The sequence below is a fragment of the Haemaphysalis longicornis genome, unplaced genomic scaffold (assembly GCF_048455015.1).
Source record: "Haemaphysalis longicornis isolate Haplotype H1 unplaced genomic scaffold, Haemaphysalis longicornis Haplotype H1 scaffold_10, whole genome shotgun sequence".
Lineage (NCBI taxonomy): Eukaryota > Metazoa > Arthropoda > Arachnida > Ixodida > Ixodidae > Haemaphysalis > Haemaphysalis longicornis.
In genome coordinates, this window is record NW_027526204.1 from 63,600,055 (window position 1) to 63,623,141 (window position 23,087).

General features: G+C 45.7%; 2 protein-coding genes and 1 non-coding gene across 6 annotated transcripts in view; 1 reads left to right on the top strand and 2 right to left on the bottom strand.

Moving 5' to 3' along the window:
• The window catches only part of LOC144158644 (uncharacterized), a 60,736-nt gene extending 58,966 nt beyond the window's left edge, over positions 1-1,770 (bottom strand). For all 4 annotated transcript variants that reach the window (XM_077689679.1, XM_077689678.1, XM_077689680.1 and 1 more), the window contains exon 1: positions 1,407-1,770. The gene's annotated coding sequence lies outside the window, so the exon portion shown is untranslated. The remainder of the gene's footprint in view (positions 1-1,406) is intronic.
• An 876-nt stretch (positions 1,771-2,646) lies between these two features.
• Positions 2,647-23,087, top strand: part of Cadps (calcium-dependent secretion activator 1) — a 135,421-nt gene continuing 114,980 nt past the window's right edge. Inside the window, exons 1-2 of the mRNA XM_077689681.1 lie at positions 2,647-2,930; positions 3,603-4,233. Of these exons, the coding sequence (XP_077545807.1) occupies positions 3,748-4,233 (486 nt within the window). The 5' untranslated portion in view covers positions 2,647-2,930; positions 3,603-3,747. The remainder of the gene's footprint in view (positions 2,931-3,602; positions 4,234-23,087) is intronic.
• Positions 9,138-9,210, bottom strand: Trnat-cgu (transfer RNA threonine (anticodon CGU)). The gene has a single exon. It is a non-coding gene; the product is annotated as a tRNA-Thr (tRNA).

Here is a 23,087-nt window from a genome sequence, read left to right on the forward strand (position 1 = left end):
TTCCCTGGCTAGGGCTAAGCAGAAGACGACGACGACGACCATTCGCGCTGCTAGGCCTGGCACCAGCTCGGCGCTTCCGGGGAACTGTAGGCGCACCATGTCGTTCCCTAGGAATCTCCACGTCAAATATGGCGGCACCCTGGTACAGTCCCAGTGGCGAAGGAAGGGAGAAGGTCTGCCAAGGCGACCCCGTCCATTACGCAGCACGGCCAGCATCGAACAGGTAATGCGGCCACGGAGCGAAACGCGGGGACGAAACGAGTCTTCGGAAAGGCGAGTCGGAAGACGAAAACAACGCAGCGCCCGCTCGGCCGCAGCAGTCGCCGAATGGCACTCGTCGTACCAGCGGGAGACGTAAGCGCAGGAAAAGGGGGAGGGGGAGAAATAAAAGGCCACATGCGTGGCACAACTGTTTACTCTGCGCTCCAAGAAGAGAGAGCCCACGCCCGGCAAGATAACGGGGCCTGCGATCACCACAACCGAGGGCTCTTCGCACAGGGACGCAGTACACGACTACTGGCCGTCCCAGTCAGTCGTCCGGCCGACGAACAACTGAGACAACCAACCTCGCTGGCTACGAAACGCAAAATAGGTGCCTGCGGTGAGAAGCAGCGACCGACCCTCTCCGAAGATAGTGCGTCTCCTTTTATCGTGTTCCTTTTTCTCTCCCCACTGGAATTTCCACTGTCCCGTATGACCGAAACCAGACCGTCTACAGCCATAACACTTGCACGGAAAGGTTCCTCGGTACGTCTCGCTTCCACGTATAAAACTACGCTGCGTTCGGTGCACAGGGTTTGGCGGGTCCCTGCCTGCAAACACACACTGAGCATTTGGAAATCGTAGGCGAACCGACAACGAAGCACGGGATTTCGGCTACATTTTAAGGTAGCCACAAGCTCCTGCACAGAGGCGCACACGTTATGCCAAGCAGAAATGCAGGCGATAAGCTTGCGCCTCTTCGCAAGATGCAAGCTTTGTGGGGCACTCGGTTCCTTAAGCCTAAGGCAATGAGCTCCCTCGATCGCTTGCTCGCGCGGCCATAACACAACACGTTCGCGATATTCCAGGCCGTGCTGCAAATGGGGCTCGCATGTAGCCCACTTTTCAGACGCGATACACCGAAACAGCATGCGAAACTGCTCACAACAGCAGGGCTCATGTAATACAAAGTTCATGAGCGCTTGCGTTGGCACTACGACAACCTAGGCGTCCTGCGCTGGCTGCAGCAGGCAAGACCAATAAAAAAAGAAAGATCCAAAACATAACACACACGCACACACCTTCCTTGGTTCACAGATATTCCGCCTAGGCACCGACGCAAATCTGACAGGACAGGAGTGTCTGTTGCTCCGAGCGAACGTCAAAGCTCGGAACACAGGCACGGTCGTCAAAATTTCACTCACCTAAGCTTAAAAGGCCCGTTTTTGAAGGTCAGGGCATGTCGTCGGCACGGATACTCGCAGAAAATATCACTTTCTCCGAGTCAAATCTTCTCCGAAGACTGTCGTCTGCCTACTACATCGGAGCCGCCAGCGATGGACCTGCTTTTGCTCGTCGAGCTCCTCTCACTGCCGCACCGTCAAGCTGAGTCGGATCGCAGGGCCGATACTGGAGAGAGCGTTCTTCACCAGCAAAATTTTGACGGGGTTCCAGTCAGACCGTGCTTGGTAGAACGCGCCAGTGCTAGGTGCACTGGGGAGACACACATTCAAATATTCGTACTAGACAAATGGCGGCCATTCGCTGTTTGACTGCGCGGGGCTCCCTTATCTAGCAGCAAGGACGCTGCGCCTCCTAATAGCTAGATCCATGCAGTTACTACCTTTCGGACAAATTGAAATTGTTGGTTCGCTATGTTTTTGTTTTAATAAGAAGAAAAAATGCTTTTGTTAGATAATAAAGGGCTTCAATTTAATAATATTGTAGTTACCTTAGCGTTAAAGTTGAGTTTCAGTTTCGTTTCCAACATCGGTGTGTAGAGCAATGTTAGCAGTATGGAATCTGCATGCTTGAAAGGTAGTATTAACTCTATGAACCTGAAACTTTTGTACCATATTACTCTTCGGCGACAGATAACTTGTTTATACTCCCTTTTTATATTATCGTTTTTTTAAGTTTCTAAAACAAACCAAGAAAAGGAAAATTAAATTGTTTTCATTTTTATTCGTGGGTACGCGTTGATATTATAATTTTTAATCAATTTTGTGGAACCCAAATGCCTCCATAATATTGTTTTTACTTCGAAGTGTGAATAATGTTTACAGAATCTCGCCAATAGAGCATGTTACCTACTGTAGTCTTGCAGATAAAACATCGCGCTAAACAGATAAACCACCGCTAATCCTTGCAGCTTCATTGTTATTCATTTAATTAAAAGTGTTCGCACAGATAGCGAAGGATACAGTTTAGCCTTGTAGCGAAGTGTATTTTAAATCGTATCTTTTCACTTTGCTAAACAGCCTTGCTTGACAGGCTACATGTCGCTTCGATCGCTGCCTTATTCTAGCGCAATATTCCTGCGTCTACTGATGCTATACGGGTATTCGTTGAAACTCCGCCGGAAAGAGTACGTTGCCGTGTGCCATGCGCAGAGTTATTATTCTGACAGTGCCATGTATCGAAAAGCGAGGTGGGAATAACGGGAACAAGTGACCTTCAAGGTCACTTGATAGCGCGCATTTGCTGTGGTTGCCAGCCGCAGCGGTCGCCGAAACGAGCGAGCGTCGGGGACTGTCGGCCACCTTGGAGTGGCATATATCAGCTTGTCAAGTGGCGTCGTGTTTTGAGCATTTTGTGCCTTGTGTGCGTGTGGTGTGTGTGGATATGGTCGGCAACGAAAAGGGAAGCGGAGCGGGCGTTCGCCTCGCAACCACGTTCGAACCGTTGTAAACTCGTGCTGTGGTGAAAACTGTCCGCTGTCCGAAAACGTAAGCAGTCGCCGCTCGTCGTGGCGCGCAGTGCGCTTACTGCAAATAGCCTCGCGTTGCTCGACCGCGGCTGATCGCGATCGCTCGTCTGTGGGTGGCGTCCTCCAGAGGCGAGTGTGCGCGCGGCGGATGTGCTTGTTTTTGCTCGTGCGCGCCGATCTTGCCATAAATACATCGGGAAACCTTCAGACGCACACGCTGTGCGCGCATAGCGCGCGCGACCCAGAAAGCGCCAGTGCCCGTGGCGCATGCGCTGTCAGGCGCATCTGCGCGAGACGTCGCTGGCGTACGAGCTCGGGGCGAGTGCGGCCGACTCATCGATGCAGCGACGCAGCGGGCGCCTCGAACAAAAAAAAAAAAATGCTAAGAGGAACGGAAGGAAGTCACTGGGATAAGGAGCGGCAGGGAAAAAAATAATGAGGGGGACGGGAGAGCCGCGCTGTGAGCCGATGCACTCATCTGGGTCGCAGGCAGCGTGGCCCTGACGAGGTAAAGACGACGACCAGTGGACGAGGCGCGGCGGTAGTAGCGAGAGCGCTGACAGCAGGCTGCGCGCTGCTGCGCCGCGAGCTAAGCCGGCTGAAATAAATACGGCCGCCGTTAAGCCTAGCGTGCGCGGCCCGCCCGGCAGCGGAGCACCGCGAGTGTGAACCCGACGTGTTGCGTGCGCAGGCGACGCCAGACGACGACGTCGACGATGCGGCCCCGTCCCGAGCGGCGGGCGGCGAGCCGCTAACGCGGCGGCCCCTGCGAAGCGCGCTTCCACCGCGGGCCTAGGCGCAGCGGCGAAGCCGACCTTCGAGGCGGCGGCGGCACCATGCTCGAGCCGTCGTCGTCCGAGGACGAAGGCGGCAGCGACAACGAGCCGGTCGAGGATGAGATCTCCGAGTCGACGACGACGGCCTCGACGGCCGTGGTCACGGGCTCGTCGCTGGAGCTGCCGCGCAGCGTGAGCGCCACGCGCAGCCTGTCGCCCGGCGGCGGCGTCTCGGCGATGGGGGTGTCGGCGGCGATGGGCGGCGGGGTGGCCGACTCGCTGCAGGGCTCCTCGTCGTCGGGGGGCCAGTCGCGCTCCAACAGCCTGGCGCGGCCGTCCAGCCCGAGCCCGTCGCTGGTGAGCGAGAAGGACGAGGCGGACCGCGCCGAGCGCGAGGAAGAACAGCGCAAGAAGCGGCTGCAGCTGTACGTGTTCGTGCTGCGCTGCGTCGCCTACCCGTTCAACGCCAAGCAGCCGACGGACATGACCCGCCGCCAGACCAAGATCACCAAGCAGCAGCTCGAGACCATCCAGGCCAGGTTCCAGGTGGGCATCTTCGCGCACTGAAACTTTACGTGGGAAGCGCACCTGCATGTACGAACGTTTCCGAAAAGCATGTGGCTGCGAAGATCCTAGAAGCGCAATTTTTTTTCTGTAATTGCGTAAGAGAGTCGGTGGGTCATACGACGGTGCATTGTTGTGTGAGTTGTGCTGCAAAAAAAAGCGGACAGCTTGGGCATTGGCTGCCTGGGACTGGCCACCGAATGACATCGCATGAAATGATTTAACCGGCCTTCGAGAAAGAAGCATGAACCTGTAGCTAAAGAAAGGAGATTGCCTGCTGGCAGCATTCGAAACCACTGTAGTGCGATTGTGCACGACTGCCACCTGACGTGCTCGTTAGCCCACTAGCTCAGCCGCCGCACTCACATGACGGGCCTGGTGCTGTGGTGGCTTGTCTTGTTGTAGCCATTATGATTGAAGCCTAAATGTCACCTTTGTTGAGGGTCAAGCAGCTAAGCTAAGCAGTGGCTAATGAAAGCTAGTGCAGTAGCCCTAGTATCTGCACTGTGTAAGTCGATCAGTGCCGCAATCCACCCACATATGGATCGCAATTGCTATGGTAGTAATACTAACGGAATCACCCTGAAAATTTAATAATGTTTCTACGTCGGCTAACAGTTTTATCGGCAAAGATGTGCTGGTTTGTTTCAATTTCTTCATTCCAAGAGCTCTACCACAACAAATGCGGCAGTGTTAATTTGTTGAGTGTGAGTGCTTTACACAAACCACTAATTCTTTCAGGACAATGTAGTGGAGACGTTTTTGAAATCAGCATTACCCACTTTCGCTTCAGTCACGAACTGCACCAATTTAATTGCATCCACGATTTGCATCGTCAACCCGAATGCAAAGCTGTACACCGCGCACTTCAAGTTCTTACTTTCTCCCATCATTTCAGCGCTGCCGCTAACGGCTGCGATTGAAGGGCTGAATAGACACGGGAAAAATTATCATCCAGGTCTGTTTGACATAGGGCGCGTGCAGTAGAATGTCGTGTACTTCAAAGATCAAATATTTGAGCTAAATTGGAGCGAACTGGGAGCCCTGAGCAGTGTGTTTGCATTTGTGGCATTTTTGGGAAGCCTTGCTTCCGAGCCACCCTTGCACAGTTGTTGGCATTCGCCAGTCGCGAGGGGCAGAAACTGCGTGCAAAACTTCGTAGTCATGGCTGAACATAAAAAAAACTTGAAAATTCTTTTGAAGTCTGGCGTGATGCATGTATTAAAAAAAAGGGGGGGGGGGTTGCAGGAAGCGCGATGTAAGAAATGATTTATGTGCGCAGTTTTCCCAATATCCTGCAGCTTGGTAAAAAGTTGTTTCAAGACGCCAGCGTGACGCCTTCACAACTGTTTTATGTGTAACGGACCTGCTGCCATTCTGCAGAATATTCTTTCGGGAGAGACTGAGTGGCATTTTCTTGAGGAGACACACAGGTCTTTGGGACCAAAAAAATTGGTCAAAAAAGCATTTTCTTAGGCATCACTTTTTCTTATTTTGCACAGCTTTTCCTCCGGAAAGTTGGTACTTGAACAGTACCAGGTACTCGTAAGAGCTGTACAGGCCCAATATACATGAAAAAAAAAATAGTTTTTCCATAATTTCCTTCTTTTCCACCATGAGCGATATTGCAGCAATAGGGGATTCTCGAGAGGCACATCCCAGCATGTAGAGCAGCTAGAAAGATAATTTCTTTTGCAGCGTAAAGCTGAGTGTTTAAACCGTCCAATAAGGGAAGCATATTTTGCATTTTGTGTTTCTGTACGTGTTTAATTAGCACTATTTTTAATTTGTTAGCAGTAGTAGTTCAAACCCAGAAGTTAGAATTGATGTAAACGTGTAGGTGATTGCAAAAAAAAAAAAAAAAAAACTACTCACATTTTATTCTTCACAACTTCTGGTATCTATTCATATGCCTTGCTGGTAATTTTGTTGATTACTCAATGGAAAATTTCCATTGTTCTCAAGAACAATCAAGGTTCTTTTTAATTATCTCGAAAACTAAATGCCTTGCATTAAAACTAATTGGATATGTGAAATGAGCTACAAAAACTGTACAAGCACATAAAGTTTCATCAAGATTGGCCGGCAAGCAAAAATAAAGTCCCTAAGACCAGTGTGCCTCCTTAAACCAAATGTATTCCAATAGCAGCGCCAAACTTGCACATAGTGGCAAGTGGTAAAACACAGCCGCTTTTTGTAGTGTTTGGTTCCAAATCTGCCCGCTTAGCTTGTAAATCGCTGTCTTCATATTGCTGCTTTTTCATACGTGTATAGGGCTTTCAAAATGGTAATCTGGTGACAACACAGAAGTTTTTGGGAAGGAACCATGGTACTTGGCTGGGCGTTTTTGGAAATCAGTGTGGCAGAAGTTTATTTGCAAGTGCGCCTTATAATCGCCGTTTTTGAGTACCACTGGGACAGGTGAAATTCACATGACTACCATATTGCACTGTGTAAGTTGTGGGATTCTATTTAGCAGCTGGAAACCCCCGGAAGATAAAGGCCGCGCGATAATGTGTCATATTTACATTCGCTGCATGTGTGTGTACCTCGGAAAAAGTAAGGAAGACGAAGGGAATAGCTGAGAGAGTGCGCTGAGTAGCGAAGTTTTCACTGCTGAGGAAAAAAGAGGAATCAGGAGCAAAGGTTCGGAATTATTTGCCACTTTGAGCTATGGCTGCTGCAACCAGTCTTTTTTTTTTTTCTTGGTGGGTTGTTAGCGCAAACTAGAAACATCACTTTTTCAGGTGTTAAACTACTTGACCTGGAAGTGGTAACGGTTGCACCATGTTTCTCTGCTGCCTAGCTAAAGCGTGTCCTCCGTGGTCTAGTGATAGATGGAAGCAAGTTCCTTTGCCCTTGAAGAGGCAACGGTTGCTTACATCTGTGAAGGCTTTTTATTTTTTTGCCGTTTCGCACACAAAACAGTCCAAGTGATTAACTTGAACTGCCATTACAGGTATTTCTTCTCACTGCAGAATTGTAGGGTGCCTGAAAGATTCAGTGTGCGTGATCATTTTTCAAGCTGGTTTGGAATGTCAGAGTGGCACAGAGTTGCAGCTCCAAGTAAGCACAGTTACAGTGGCAGCTTTGCGTATACTACATGATATCGAAGCAGCCAGCATGAACACAAAAGATTCTGAAAGTTGTATGAAAGGAACGTTTGCAAGGTTTGCTTCTAGTTTTTAAATGCGCATCATTTGTTGAGGTGATTATCTCGTTACCAGCGTGCTGGTGTATGAGGTGTAAGACAAATTACACCGTGATTATTTGCTAAAGAGCTCCATAGTTGTGTTGGGTTTCATGTATTCTTTACGATAGCTATTTGACAGTGACGTTGTGCAGATGCTTGGGGGAATCCTTGTTTTTGTTTCTAATTTTTTTTGGAGTACATGAATGTCCTAAGAAGGAACATGGGATATATGGTACCCGCAAATGATTAGACTGAGTTTTGTCTCATTTGTTATTGCATTGCACCTTCTAAAAGGAAGAATGCGTTGCCAATGCATCTGTAGCCATTCTGTGGCTGCGCGGCTCTGAAAAGAACAAATAAAAAAGGGGCCCTAAACTGATTTATTATGAGAAGTTACCCTACCCAACCATAGCACGCTAGTTGCTTAAATTTCAACCGTACCAAAATTTGGTATGTGCGCGCTCAAATTAGGGCTACATCGCAGTTTGCAGATTGGGAATATCTCAAACCAAGTTGGTGTGTTGGTCTACGTGTACGAAGTCTTTGTGATCTGGAGAGAGAATACCTACACTGCAGTAACAAAAGAAGCATTCTGACACTTCACACCTTTGGGCAACATTTGGCTGCATTGTGTATGCATCATATCCTTGCTGTCACTTCTCCACGCATCGATGGTTACAAAAGTACAAATTCTTGATCTTTGGTTTGTGAGGAACGGGACATTAATTTGGTGTAGCTTTGGGCAAAACCGTGCTTCATTCGCATGCTTTTAGGATATATGCCACACAACATTTGAAAGAAACCTTCTCGTTTAAAGGAAAAAAGTACCATGGGTGAGCATGTCAGAATTAGTAACAAGCTTAGCTGTGATGGTTGGGCATTGGTTGCCGTTTCGGATGCACATAGTACTTTTTGGCTCGGCTGCTGGCGTACGTGTGTTGCTGCATGCTAATCTCAAGCAGGCAGCTTAGACGTGCATCATTTATTGTCGAATATGTGCATTTTCCTCCCTAAAAGTTGGTCCTAGGGTTAAAAGATGAGGGAGCTCGTAATTTTTATGCAGTGGTAGTCTAGGAAGAATCGAGCTGTAAAATATAAGACTGTTTGACACTTCCAGCCCTCCTATTTCGGAAGTCTCGGGTGTCCTAAATTCAGAGGCGAAGAAAAGGATACTCAATTGTCCTGATAAGACTTTGAAGCGCCAAGTATTTAGACATGAAGGACAGAGACATGTGCTCCTTTCTTTCTCATGCATCTCTGTGTCCTTGATGTCTAAATGCTTGGCGCTTGAAAGTTTTATCATGGATTACATAAGGCGAGTTTTTTTTCAAAAATCCGTTGTCTCAAAGTCATACCCCACCTTGTATTCGAAGCTCAGTATATATATATATATATATATTTTTTTTTTGAGTCGTGGGTTTGGATCCCACCCGTCGGGCATTTTTTCTCCACTTTCTTTCTTCCAAAAATTCTTCATCTGTTTCTATGACCTACCGCGTTCCCCCCTTTGCTTTCCAAGGTTTTCTTGACTGTCAACCCTTATTCTATATATATATATATATATATCTATATATATATATAGAAATAGGGATTGGTAGCCAAGAATGCCAAGGAAAGCAAAGGGGAGGATGTGGTAGGTCATTGAAACAGATAAAGAATTTTTGGAAGAAAGAAAGAAAGTGGAGAAAAAATGCCCGCCGGGTGGGATCCGAACCCACGACCTCCAGAATACGTATCTGGTGTGATGACCACTACGCTACCGGCGGGGCTGTTGTTTCCCCACCACTTTCTCGGGTATTTATGTTAAGGAATTTGATGTCTGCGCTTTGGGGTGGTAGCCAGCGCCACTTGGATTACTCGGGGTGAAGGGGACCTTCTTTTTAACCCCCGGGCCGTGACTCGAGCGTCCTCTCAATCTACCTATGGCACCAAGACTGCCAGAACAGAGGCCCTCGCTATGCATCTAGCGAATCAGAATGGGTAGCACGTAGTTGCCACTTTCTATGACTAACAGCTCTTTTGAAATAATTGTTTGTACAAAAAAAGCTTCAAAAGAAAATTCATGCTTTAGAATTTTGGTGAAAAACATGCACAGCTGTCTGCAGTTCAGGGCTTAATCCACCGACTTTGACCTTCTGGTTGACCTTCACGGATGCCTTTTGAAATAAAACTTCAGCAAGAATAATAATCAGAGTTTGTTGTAAGAGCATGAAGTGGCTGGTCAGAATTGATTTACTTCTACAGAAGAGGCCTTTGCAGGGGGGAGGAGGGGAAATGAAATCGTAGAGGCAGTTTTAATGCTACATGCTTAGGCAGAACTCCTCATGACTGGAAAAGCGCTTTGTTGGGTTACAGCTAGCCTTGCACACGGTTGACTCATCACCTTTGTATGAACAGGCTTCTCGAAAGGTTGTTGGCTCTGTTTCATTTAGTGGTGCATTGTGGCAGGTTGATATGGTCGACCAGTCATTTCCGCTAAAAATTGTGGAGTTTCTTCAATTCCTTTTGAGAATCTTACTGGTGTGAATATTTAAGCTGCCGTGATGAATATTTCCTTTTATGGGTTATAACCACCTGGAGAGCAAATTCACTCAACCTGACATTCAGATTGGGCGTCACAGGTGTTTTTAATTTGCACAATGAGAGACCAAATTTAGCATTTAGTCTTAGTTTTCACAGTATATACTCTAGTAACGGTATTTTTCATGTCCATGTGGGCCTTGGCATCTAATCGAATCAATCGGGATGTTTGGGGGGTGGGGAGTAGCTTTCAAATGTTGAAAATTTCACAATTCCTAAGTGAATATAACACATCTGATATCCCAACCACAGAACGAAACAAAATGTTGCTTTGAATCATAAAGGAAGGTGAAATTGCACTGAACTTGGAGAGAGAGAGAGAGAGAGAGAGAGAGAGAGAGAGAGAGAGAGAGAGAGAGAGAGAGAGAGAGAGAGAGAATTTGGTGGTGCAGTGTTGGCCTGAATGTTCAATCTTTAATTTAACAAGGCAAATCTAATGCCATTCAAAGCGATAAATTAGCCATTAGCCATAAATGGGATTTGGTTTGGCCGTGCAGGTCTACATGGCGGAGTAGATGTCATTTGATAATGATATCAGTGACGATCAGGAAGCCTGCAGAATTGCAAGATAGTAGTGCATAATGTGTCCATAATCTTTAAAACAAAGCTAAGTGGAGCTCTGTCTTAGGTGACATTCGCATCACGAGCCGAGACAAGTAACAAATCCATATGTGAGTAGCAGCAAACCTGATGGAACTTTGCAAACGTGCTGTTTACTTTTTTTCTTTTGTAAATAAAGCAACATGCTGGGGAAAATACTGATTTACTGGCAGATTTTAAACACAGTGCCGTACATTAAACTTCCTCGTTTAGGGACGGACCGCTGCTGTCAAGGCTACTCATTTGGTTTGGAAGCTATGAAAATGGGTTCCTGAACGTCACTCAATTGCCGGATGCCATTCGTGAAATGTCATTTAGTATTCTCCTGTAGTGCCAAACTAATGGCATTCACTCTAAACGTCAGTAGATTTGCAATGTGACAGGGGTATTATTCTGCTCGTGTTTGAAAGCTTGATTACGTCCTTCCTGTGTGTTTTTCTCATACAGTAAGTCTTGGGAGGGCCGGGTAAAACTTTTGTAGAGAGGCAGGAATCTTGAAACCGAATTCTACATGCCAGGCTTGTTGGGCCTCTTTTCTGCTGCGGTACAGGGTTCGCACAGGTCCTTGAAAACCTTGAAAACCCTTGAATTTAGGAGTGTCAATTTCAAGGCCTGGAAAGTCCTGGAATTTTTAAATGGTCCTTGAAAGCCCTTGATTTTTCCGGAGAGAATCAATGGCCCTGTCTTTTCACAAGAATTTAAAGTGTTTGTCATGGATTTTAGGTGTTGACAAATGTACAGAAACATTGTAACAATCAAGTTTCAGTGTATTGCGTGAAATTACAAGTTTGATGGGTTTTCATTATTACAAGGCAACATTGGGAGCAGGCACTTGTCAATTCAATCCATGTCACGATACAATCCAGTGAAAGCCAGCTTCTGTTCTCTATCTTGCGTCTTCCATCTAGTCTGTGGACGCTCGCTCATTGCATGTTTGCTGTGCCTCATACGCTCCATCTGCGTTTGCTTTTTACGTGCAAATGGTGGACGTGTACATTGTTCATCCTGCCTTGCAGCAACACTTGCGGATTTAGGTAATTTCAGCTGATACTCTTGCTGAGAAAGCAGGAGATGCAGACAACATTAACTAAGTTTTGAAATCAAACAGCCTCAGCGAACACAAAGGCAAAAGAAAAACCTCTAAATACCAGCCATGGAATAAAAAATAAAGCTGGGGGAGCATTTACGCACCCGTTGGCACCTATCTAAATGTGCACTAATGTGCTTACTTATTGTGCAATAAAAACTTTTGCATTGTGTTGGAAAAGTTATAAATAATCCCAGATAAAACGTTAGATGGGGACCTTGAAAATGTGTTTTCTGGTCCTTGAAAGTCCTTGAAAACCCTTGAATTTTTGCTTTTGAAGCCTGTACGAACCCTGGGTACCGAAGAGACAGTGATTGATTGATTGATTGTGGGGTTTAACGTGTCGACGCAACGCAGGCGATGAGGCGCGCCAGAGTGGAGGGCTCCAGATTAATTTTGACCACCTAGGTATCTTTAACGTTTGCCAAAATCTCATACACATGGGCGTTTTTGCTTTTCGCCTGCATCAGAAAAGCGGCCTTCGCGGCCGGGAGTTGAACCTGTGTCCTCGTGCTCAGCAGCACAGCACGTTAGCTACTGAGCCACCGTGGTGGGTACCAAAGAGACAGTCTACTATTCTCCTTGCATACAATGGTGTAGCATGCTTCCCTTAAAGTCAGGACTACGGTTTGGCTGGAGTGCTTCTTTTCTCCCAGGGTGCCTTGTTTTCAAAACTAGACAGCTCCCGTTTCTCTGGGTGGAAATGTTGTTTAATCCTTTGATGGCCAGTGTTGCTCAGGAGCAGCAACTTGGACAATATTTTTTTTTCTCTTGCACTTTGTGGTTTTTTCTATGTTTAACACCATCTATCGACAGGTAAAGGACCCCGGACTTTCAAAAATTATAGAAGAGACGGCAGCTTGTACTTTCGTGTGCTAAAAAAAGTCTTGTTTATGTGTGTCGACCCGCATCGAGCCCGGGTGGCTCAATGGACTAGTGACAGGTAACCGAAATTGTGCAATTTCGTTGTTGTTAGAAATGATAGCAGTACAAACTTTACGTTATTGTCTTCACTTGAACCATAAATCATGGTGATCAAGGTAGCTCTCTTGTTCAAGTGATGTATGGGCAGCCAGTGCCCAGTGTTTCCCAGTGTGTCCCAGTGTCCGTCCTAATGAACCAAATTTTTTTCTGACTTCACATTTGCGATGTCGGAAGTCCTTTTAGATCATAAAAAACTTCTCTCACGCTTAACCAAATAATAAAGTTTTGGGCATCAAAGAATTAAGCACCTCGTTCCTTAAATTTATTTATTTTGAACCCACCCCCTGCTGCTGGAGTGACCATTGGATATCTCAATGAGAAATCTCACCTTAGCGGCCGGCACCCTGGTGTCCATTGAAGTCTTGGTTGACGAGTAAACCACAAAAGAAAAGGAAGTTGTGTCGAGCCAGCCGTGATGCAGCTATTGTTTTTCAAGTTCCAAAGTGCAGGCCTAGGTTTGCTCACTGCATCGAGTTTCGGTACAGTGCAAAGAAGACAAGAATGGAGCTGGTCAGGGAGACATAGGCCACTACATATGCTAACAATAGAGTCACGGTCATCGCAAGCTGGCGCCTGTTCAGGACAGTTGACTTACACTCAGTGCGCTAAGGTCATTCACCTGGTAGAAATTCATAAAAGCTCCCAGTGCAAAGCACTGAAGGGAGCAAAAAATGTGACGGTGCTGCTTAACCTGTTTATTCCAATAATTCTTATCGTAGAAATAGAAGCGCGTGCATAAAAGCGGTGGAAGGACGTGCAGTCAATAACAAAGGATTGACGTTTGTTTCTTTTTAACTCCAAAGCGCCAAGACAGCATGGGAGCAGCAGGCGAGTCGAGTTGAGGCTGTGATTCAGTTTTGATGGGTGCGCACACGCGAGCGCTTTAGTCTTGGGCCTGATTGAAGCTGATTACAAACCCAGCTGGTCAGACCTGAGCAGCAATTGAAATAACAGTCTGAGTTGCTTCGTAAGCCGTTCTTTTGTTTTTTGTCTCTTTGAGAGACAATCGTGCCGGCGTTTATTATCAGGAGCAGCTTGTAGGGAAATAAAAGTGCACTGTGCTCATTTTGTTGGGCGTGTGTGGGCTTCTGCTGCTGTTGTGGCAATAGGGTTAAGCTGTAGTGGAGAAGAGGGGGTGTTATGATTTTTAATAGGCCACTTGCAAAAAGAACTTTAGGAGCCCTTGCTGGCCTTTGTGCCAAGACTAAAGCTGGATGTCGTTTCGGTGTTTAATGTAGGTGATTGTAAAATAAAACACAGCCGTTTCGTCGGAAGGGCTACTGGGACAGGAGGCGTGCATTGAAATAGGCCATTGGTGGGAAGACGTGAGGTCAGTGGGCACGTGTGGAACACTTGGCATCGCCATCTTGTATGGAGCCTGCGAAAATACAAGGAGGTCTAGGCGTTCAGGTTCATTTCCGAGCACGCGAAGATTCATTATAGGGGAGGTGGAACGGGCCTCTTGGAACATTCAGTTCTTTAATGGATGTGCCTCGCTGCCTAAGTGTGTGGCACACAGTCGTTCAAAAAAGTTTCACTGCCCTGGTTGGAACACGGTGTCTCGAGAGCTTGTCTATGACACTAGCGGGGTGGGGTGGAAGTTCAGCTTACTGGAAAAATATTGCAGAGTACTTCAATAAGGCAGAGATGTGGGACTATCCGTGCCAGTCGTATGATTCTGCTGTCAGCAATCCTTGCTGCAAAAAATAAAATAAAATAAAAGTTTTGTATGCCTTGAACACAGCATTATTCTGTAATTGAATTGACAAGCTCTAGAAATTCATTCAAATGAGTAGGAGGGGGATTCGAAAGAGTTCGAGTTTTCATCGATTTAATTTGTTTTTGGGCCCTGAAGCCCGATTTTTCTGCATTTTCTACGTGGCCTTTGTATACGAAGTGTCTTTTTAAGCTTATTGCCTGATTGCATGCAGCACTTTCGTGAGGCAGGGGACCAGCAGTGCGGTTACCAACACTCTGATTTGATTGATTGTAGGGTTTAACGCGCCGACGCAACGCAGGCGATGAGGCGCGCCGTAGTGGAGGGCTCCGGATTAATTTTGACCACCTGGGGATCTTTAACGTGCGCCGAAATCTCGCACACACGGGCGTTTTTGCTTTTCGCCTCCATCAGAAAAGCGGCCGCCGCGGCCGGGAATCGAACCCGCGACCTCGTGCTCAGCAGCGCAACGCCTTAGCCACTGAGCCACCGCGGCGGGTTTTACCAACACTCTGCTAACCAATTTGTTATAGTGGATAGATACGATTTGTGGTGAGGAAATTGCATAAAATCGCCTGGGTATAGTGTTGTCAAACTATAGATGTCAATCACATCTGCATATACACTGGCGGTCAACCCAAGCAGAAAGGAAGGTGGATGCCATTTTAAGAGGTCAGGGGTCAACTGGTAGCGTCTACTGTGGTTAGCAATAACAAGAGGCTGCAATGGCTAGCGGTTTTTAAAAGTTGGTTGAAGTGGGTCGAACTTTGTTGCAAGTGTTGGTTCAACATCATTGTGTTGGATCATACCTAGGTGTTGTTGTTTGTAGAAAGGATTATACAAGCAGCTAGGAGAACAAAACATTTCCTCTGCGGCTCCTGTTTAATTAATAGGCTAACCAGTCTCTTAAATTTCGACTTGAAATAGGCCCTTGGGGGAAACATTTGGAGTCCTCGTGGCAGTCCAAAAGCTTTCACGTGTGCCGTCTTTGCTATTAGGAACAGGCTTTTCATACTGAGACACTTCGTCACATGAGTGACTGAGAGGGTGACAGATCTGGGGAAAATATTTTTTTTAATGTGTATTAAGTTGGAGCACTAAATTAAGTGTTGAATTTTGAAGTTTTTTTTAACGGGGTTTTCACTGATGGAAGCAGATGTACACCTGCCGTAACCCTTGGCCACTGCATTGTTTTTCTTCTGAAAAATTTTATATAAACTTTTCAGAATGATGATTGTTCAGTTCCAAAAGCAACAACCCAAACTTCTTTTAAAAATCTTTGGCAGGTTTTTATCTTGTGTTCTTAATACTGGAGCGTACTGCTTTTATGGCTCTCATATAGCTAGCTGGCACCAGCAGGTGTTTTGTAACTACAATAGGTGGGACGTGGATCTTAGAGTATGCAACTGCTTAATCCGGGCACCTAATTAGCCTGCAGCATTAAATAATGATTCAGCTCCCTTTTGACGAACTGAAACTTCAGTAATAGCTTGAGAGAATAGCAAATGAGCTTTGTGGTCACTGCAAAGTGATTTTGTACTCATTTTGTAGTTGGCTTACCTATCGACTCAATAAAATTATTATTGGTTGTATTTTTTATTTTATTTTTCCAATTTTGTATTTTTTTCTAATTTTTCTTTTCTAATTTTTGTATTTTTAAATTTCCCTTTTCTTATATTGGTTTCATTAAATGGTGCAAGGAATATTGCATATTCCTTTTTTGTTTTTCGGTGACAAAGGGGTCCTTGATATCAGTGTGCGGAAATCAAACACCAGGTTTTGTAGCTGTCATTTGGCCTTCTCAGCTTTTTTATCATTCGTATGGCCTTGCGTTTTGCTGGATAAGTCCCTTCCAAGGACCTAAAGAGGCCACGAAGACAAAATACAAACTTGGTTTGTTTAAAAAACTGCATCGATCTCGTAACAAGGATACCAAGTTTAACACAAACTTTGACAACTAAGCTAGCTTTAAGGAAAGCATGTGAAGCGGTGACGGCCCATCAGCAGCTTTCCGATGAGGTCTGTATGACGTCACAGATTCTTGTTTGTGCAATTGGCAGCTGCCCCATATAGCTGCTGCTAAGAGCCACAACTATGTGATTTCTGTAGGGCCTCTAGCTCTGTTTCATCATATCACTTGGATGCTGACATGCAGTTGACATACAGATAACTATGCTTTTAGTGTTCCCCTATTACGTCTCTTCTGACATTATGTAGCACGAAATTTTGCAGCCTTTTAATATTCCCAATTTTTTTTGTTCGATTTTAGAAAATACTTTTGGGATGGAATTGAGTTAGGGCGTGTTACTAAAGGATATTCCTTTCAAGTTAAACAAGGCTGTATTTTGTATTCAGGGCCCCTTTAAACGCACTGAACAGTATCCACTTAAACTCGCAGTTACTGGCTTCAATAGGACGCTGGTGGAGTTTCATGTTCATTTATTTATTGATTGATTGATTGTAGGGTTTAACACGCTGACGCAATGCAGGTGATGAGGTGCGCCGTAGTGGAGAGCTCCGGGTTAATTTTGACCACTTAGGGATCTTTAACGTGCGACGAATCTCGTACACACAGGCGTTTTTGCTTTTCACCTCCATCAGAAAAGCGGCGGCGGTGGCGGCTGGGATTCGAACCCGCGTCCTTGTGCTCAGGAGCACAACACCTTATCCACTGAGCCACCGCAGCGGGTTCGCGTTCATTTATAATGTTATGGCAGCTAGAGTACGAAGAAAAAAAAAAAAAAATAGCCGAGCCTGAAAAAGAAACAGCGCAGGAGTTGAGTCTCAGCAATTTTTTTTTCTTTTAGGAAGTGCGGCGTATGCTATTTGGGTGTATGTTGTAGCACAAGTGATCTTTGTGTGCGTCAAGATCAGTAAACACAAGAGGCTACAAAGTATGTGCCTGTGAGCACTCCAATGCCCGTGTTAGGAGCCATCAATCATATTAGCAAAGAAGGAACTGGCACTTCTGGATGTTAATCTGATGGGGCTTCCATTGCTTGGCCTAGTTGTTGGTGTCACTGTGCTGTGCTCATCGTGTCATATGTTTTTGTTTTCTTGGGCCAACGACACATACCTCGTGTTTGGGCTTTTGGATAGAACACCACTTCCGAATAAGCACCAACCTCCCTCTTCGTTCTTTGCTACATGTGCTTTTCGAAATTAAACATTTTTTTTAGGCGTATCGATCTTCTTCCATCTGTTTCATTTCTTATTTCTTCAGGCCGCTTTGCATTGTGATGAGGATTCTGTGTTTTTGATGCGTTCAACCATTGGCGTGGGTTCCTCCTAGCTTTGCTCAGATTTTAAGTAAACTGCTAACAAACCCTGGGCTACCTGGGTATGTTGTTTTTAAGGCACGACATGACTGCTGCCCTTTTATCACTGATTTCTCCAAAACCTGTGCAAGGTTTGACATGTGTTGTGTAGAACAAAGTCACCGTTTGAGGTGACCTCCTTTATGAAAGCAGGGAAGAAGTCTTGTTAAATTAGTTTTCTATTTTAGGCACATTGACTATCAGGGTCAGTAAGTGTATTTTGAGTTTTATTCTGCTATTCCTACACACGTGCACAGACAGACACACAGATATAAAGGAACACGGAAGTGAAGTAGAATGAAGAGACGGGCTATTTGGTGAATATCCACTGTCAAAACTTAAGCGTGAACTGTGAAAAGTACAACACTGTCACTTGAAAACTTTTAGAAGGCACATGCGTACCAGCCCAGGGCCCAGCTATTAGGTGCCTCAGCAGGGGGGGAACAACTGCGCCATTTGCGCCATGGAGCGCCAAACTTGTTTGCCTATGCCATCCTGCGCCAAAGTCGTTCATCAGCGCTGTCCTACATCGCAGTGCATGATTAAGCCGCTAGATAGGACCACCATGAAGCCCAATGCCCGAAAACTTGGCTGAAACATGGTGTTTTCAGTTTCACCAAAGCGTTTATGGTTTCGGTTTAGTCAAGGCTGTGAGTGGCCGTCGAACTTGGCTTTGGCTTAGCCGTGAGGCTGCAGGCACTACGCGCCATCTGTTTGAATTTATTTATGTTGCATTTGCACGGTTGTGTTTGCCAGTGCCGGCCGCTGCGCCACAATCAGTGGGAAATGACCAAATGTGAGTGAAGTGTTTTGTGTTGCATCGCAAACAGATAGAAAAGAGAATAATATTTGCTGAAAAGGTTGTAGTGTATTCGAGGTGAACTTCAACTTAGTCAACCATTTTTGATGAGCGTAGCTGCCTGCATGTATTGGACAAACAGGGCCTTGGATGCTTTGCCCTCGCCTGGTAATTCGGCTTCACTTTGTTGTGAGGTAATTACTTTCGCCAGTGAGCTTTGGGGTTAGCTTTGCTTTTGTGAAGGATGGTCTAGCATGAAGTATACCTTTTGAAACGCTCTTTTTACGTATTCTACGGCGTAGGTTCGTCAACTCTTGCGACTCTGTCGTGGGCGAAGACAGAGCTGTAGGTTCTGCTTCGCACACACTGGAACCGCTGTTCGATAGAAAAAATGCAAGCAAATGCCTTTTTTAGTGCAATGCCACCGTAATGATGATTAGAGGCCCTCCTTTTGTATCACGACGTCGTTTGTCAGCAACCGACTTGCCTGTTTCGTTCCACTTTTTGCCATACCCTCAGCTAAGTTTGCATAAACACTGCCATTTACTGGACACAGAGTTAAGCCTGTTATCTGATCCTCTCCACCTCTGCTTGTGAGGTTTACCCTTTGAATGGTGATAACGCGGCGCACTCGCTGGGGCCGAAGGGGGATAACTCAGCTTCTTGTAGATTTCCAGATATAGTCCGCGGTGCAAGAACTGCGTTCCTGGTTAAGAGTAGGTAGTAGTTCATGGTAGAACACCAAATATAGCAGATACATAATTAAACTTAATTGGTAGGGGCTGGCACAAGCCTCTGGCCAAATGGTCTTTCTGGCGGCTCCAAACACGCTCCAAAATTGCCACTGTGGCTGCTCCAAGCCTGCTACAAAAGGCAATTTTGCCTGCTTCCACAACTGCTCCCAAACCCATGTGCGGTATTTTCACCCCTGTGCCTGCCTCACATGCTCACTGGTCTTAGGTGCTAACACGCCCTCATTCTTTATGGCGCTTGATCAAACAAGTACGAGTGAATACAAACACAAGTACAGAAAAATACAATTCTCGGTGCACCCAGAATCTGGACCAAAGCAACAAAATGGTGGTATACCTTATTTGTGTGCACCGTCACATCACTTGACACGACTGACAGATATGGGTAAAGGGCTTTTTTTTTTACTAGGAACAATCTGTGCAGTTTGCACTGTGTGAATTTGCACCAAGCTGGATGCCTTTAGCAACCTGTTTATACGAAATTCGAATAGTTGAAATCATGGCTGATATGAAGTGCCCAAGCACCCCTTGGAAGATCACTTGCGCACGTCTGCGTTTCGTATATAAAATTTTCGGTTATGTTTAACTATATGGACACCTTTTGAGTGCAGCATATCCGGGTTTGGTTGTCAACAGCGGTGCCACATGGCAGCATGGCTGTTTTTCGATCCTCCCCTCCTGCTGTAGCATTGTCTGTTTTTGATTTTTCGAGGCAAATCAAATGCGACGTTTTCTAGGCCCTTGACATTGCATTGTGTTGGGACGTGTGCTCGAGCTGCAGTCATCGTCGGTAGGAGAAACAAAGGACGATTGTCTTTCGGTGTTTTTTTTAAGACATACGTGCACGCAAAATGGATTGGGAAGAATAGGCGTTTTAGAGCCGCAAAGTCTGCCCTTATTTATTATTACCTGTTATTATTACTTGTCCACCAGAAACGAAGAATAAAAACAAGATTGAAGCTGACAGATCTGGCTTCAGTTTGATATTAATGCCACAATTCCAATTCTGCCGCCTTCTAATACCCTTGATGCTGGTGAATAGTGTATGGGGGTTACTCACATAATGTGTGTACCTAGCTATGTATTTTTTATTTAATGATAAAAGAAAATACCGTATTTATTTGATTATAAGGTCGTCACGTTTTTAAGGCGAGGATGCAGTTAGGAGAGAAAAAAAAATTGCCACACACATATATTATATATATATATATATATATATATATATATATATATATATATATATATATATATATATATATAGAGAGAGAGAGAGAGAGAGCGAGCTTCGAATATAAGGCAGGGTGTGACTTTAAGACTGCGCATTTGGGGAAAAAACCTCGTCTTATATTCGAATAAATACGGTACTTTGGTATTTCTTGGTAATGAAACGCTACCAAATGAAAAGGGGTCACTAACTTTAAAGGGACCCTGCAACATTTACCGTCGACTACGCGGAATGTATTTTAAGGTAAAGTCTATCGTCCCAGCAATCTCCTCCCACAAGAATTAGGAAAATCCGTTCCTTATCACCGAAACTACGCGTGATGAAAAATCGCGCATAATTGTTCCCTCTCAACTCGACCGCAGACAATGCGACGAAAGCTGCACGCTCTCTCCCGGAGAGGGGGGCAGCTCGCGGCATCTTCTCCGGTGGCCTTCGATATATGACATGCCGGAGAGTTTTCCTCTTTTCTCCAAAACGTGGAGGGGTCTATTTCCGGTTAGGTGCCACAAAAAGCAGGCATGGCTGCCTGCTCGCAAGCACGTGCTCGGGCTGGTAGGGCGTCTTTGAAGCAATAAACGTTTGTTGTTGAGTGGTCTGGTTGAAAGGGAAGTATTGAGCTCATCACTCAAACTCCGTGCGCACTAAAAACACAAAAGAAACGGCAAAACTGTGCCTACAGGTTCAGGTATAGAAGAGGGTCGCACACAGCGCCGACGGCAGCGGATCGTCACAGGAAATGGGAGAAATTAGCCGCGAAGTTGACCAGTGACAGCCGATCGGACAGCCATGGCCCGAATGCCAGGGGTGCATAATGAAAAGAACTGAAAAGAGTGGTCGGTTTTTCGGTGTCTTTCACAGCGATTTGCGTGCTCACCGCTTCACGTGCACATGTAATATTTGGCCCAGGTATTCCTGACAGTGTAATCTAAACGTCGCGCAGGTTAACTTGCACTGCTCAAAGAGTGTTGCAGGGTCCCTTTAACAGTGACAAGAACGATGTGGTTGGCTGGCTGAATATATGTGCCCACACGGTGTGGTAGTACCTGTTCTGATAGAATCTAAATAGATTCAAAATAGAATCTGTTCAGTAGCAGGCAGAACTGCGTGATACACAGTGCACTTCTTATGCACACCTTATGTTCCAGAGAGAGAGAGAGTATACATACATTATTTATGAATTTATGAGTGTTCGGAAGGTTTTTCTTGTAATGGGAGCTCAGGTGCTGGAAGTTCTAATATTACTGCCATGGTTGTAGCCTGAAGAACAAAAAAAGAAACCATTAATACAAAATTCAATGTTCAGTTGAAAAACTATTTTATTAGACAATTATCTTATAAAGTGAGTTACCACGATGTGTTACCGCGATGCGAGGCCATTTTTAAATAACAGGAATGTCTTTCCAATGTTTTCTTGCACAGGGGGCAGCTAGAAAAAAGTCAGCAGCAGAAGGTATCTCCAGGAATTTCATACTGCTAAATGGCACTGTTTGTCATTTCCGAAGAAGCGAGGATATTGTGGCGTAAAGTTAAGATGTTTGCTCGGTATACGAGCATTATTATTTCCGTGAGGAGCATCTATTTCAGTTTAAATCCCCAGCTCTGTTGCTTTCATACTGGAAATTGTCCGCAGAGGCTGTGACAGTATCAGTCATATAAGCCATCTAAAACTTCAAGTTTCACATTTCAAGCTTGTACAAAACAAGGCATCCTCTGGAGGTTCCTATTTTTTCCCCCGGCACTTTTGCAGAGGCATGTCCAGTCTGCAACCTTTCTGAACTTGCATACTTTTTTGGGTGAACTCAAATTTTAGAGAAAATTTTACCGGCAGGTGTGATTTGAAGTTACTATTTGGACAAACTGGATAATGCATAGCACTAAGTGATGCAGAGTGAAAAAACGGATGATTTTAACAAACACTTTTCTTGCTTCGAAAGCATGTCTCGGTGTACAGATAAGCAGATAACGTAAGTGACCTGAGAAAATATGTGAAAGAGCAGAGCAGTGGCTGGTCGTAGCACCATTGCAGGATGCCTCTGTGCATGCTTTTAATGGGTGGCTATTACCACTGTGGGGAGGATATTCTGATAGCATTCTGAGATCGTGCATCTGCCCAGTGTGCTTAAGAGTTGATCTGCGATACACGTTGCTTTTCGCAAGACTAACTATGCTGAGGGGCAGGTGTGGACTGAAGCTTGTGCAACACCTTGTCGCATTGGAACTCGATGCATCAGAACGGAGCTTACTTTCCTTCCTTTCTGTCCTAATCATTTTGTGGCCATTGTACCGCAGCATTCAGATCTAGCTCTGCATGAAGTCCAGGGCTTGGGGGGGGGGGGTGTCTTGTTGAATCACCTGCCAGCAGCCGCTTTTTGTGCGGGAACACGGCGCCGCGTTTATCCGCTGTCGCCCAAGCGACACAGCTGTCGCTGGGTGAGCTTCTTTTTTTGCTCTCCTTTTCTCTTGTTAGTTTCTTTCTTTCTTGCGTACTGGAGCAGCTGGTGTGGCTCAAACGCATTTTCGAATGAACGTAACCAGTCAGCTGAGTCTGTGTGCAGCGGCTGAGAGAACAAAGGAGCGGCGGT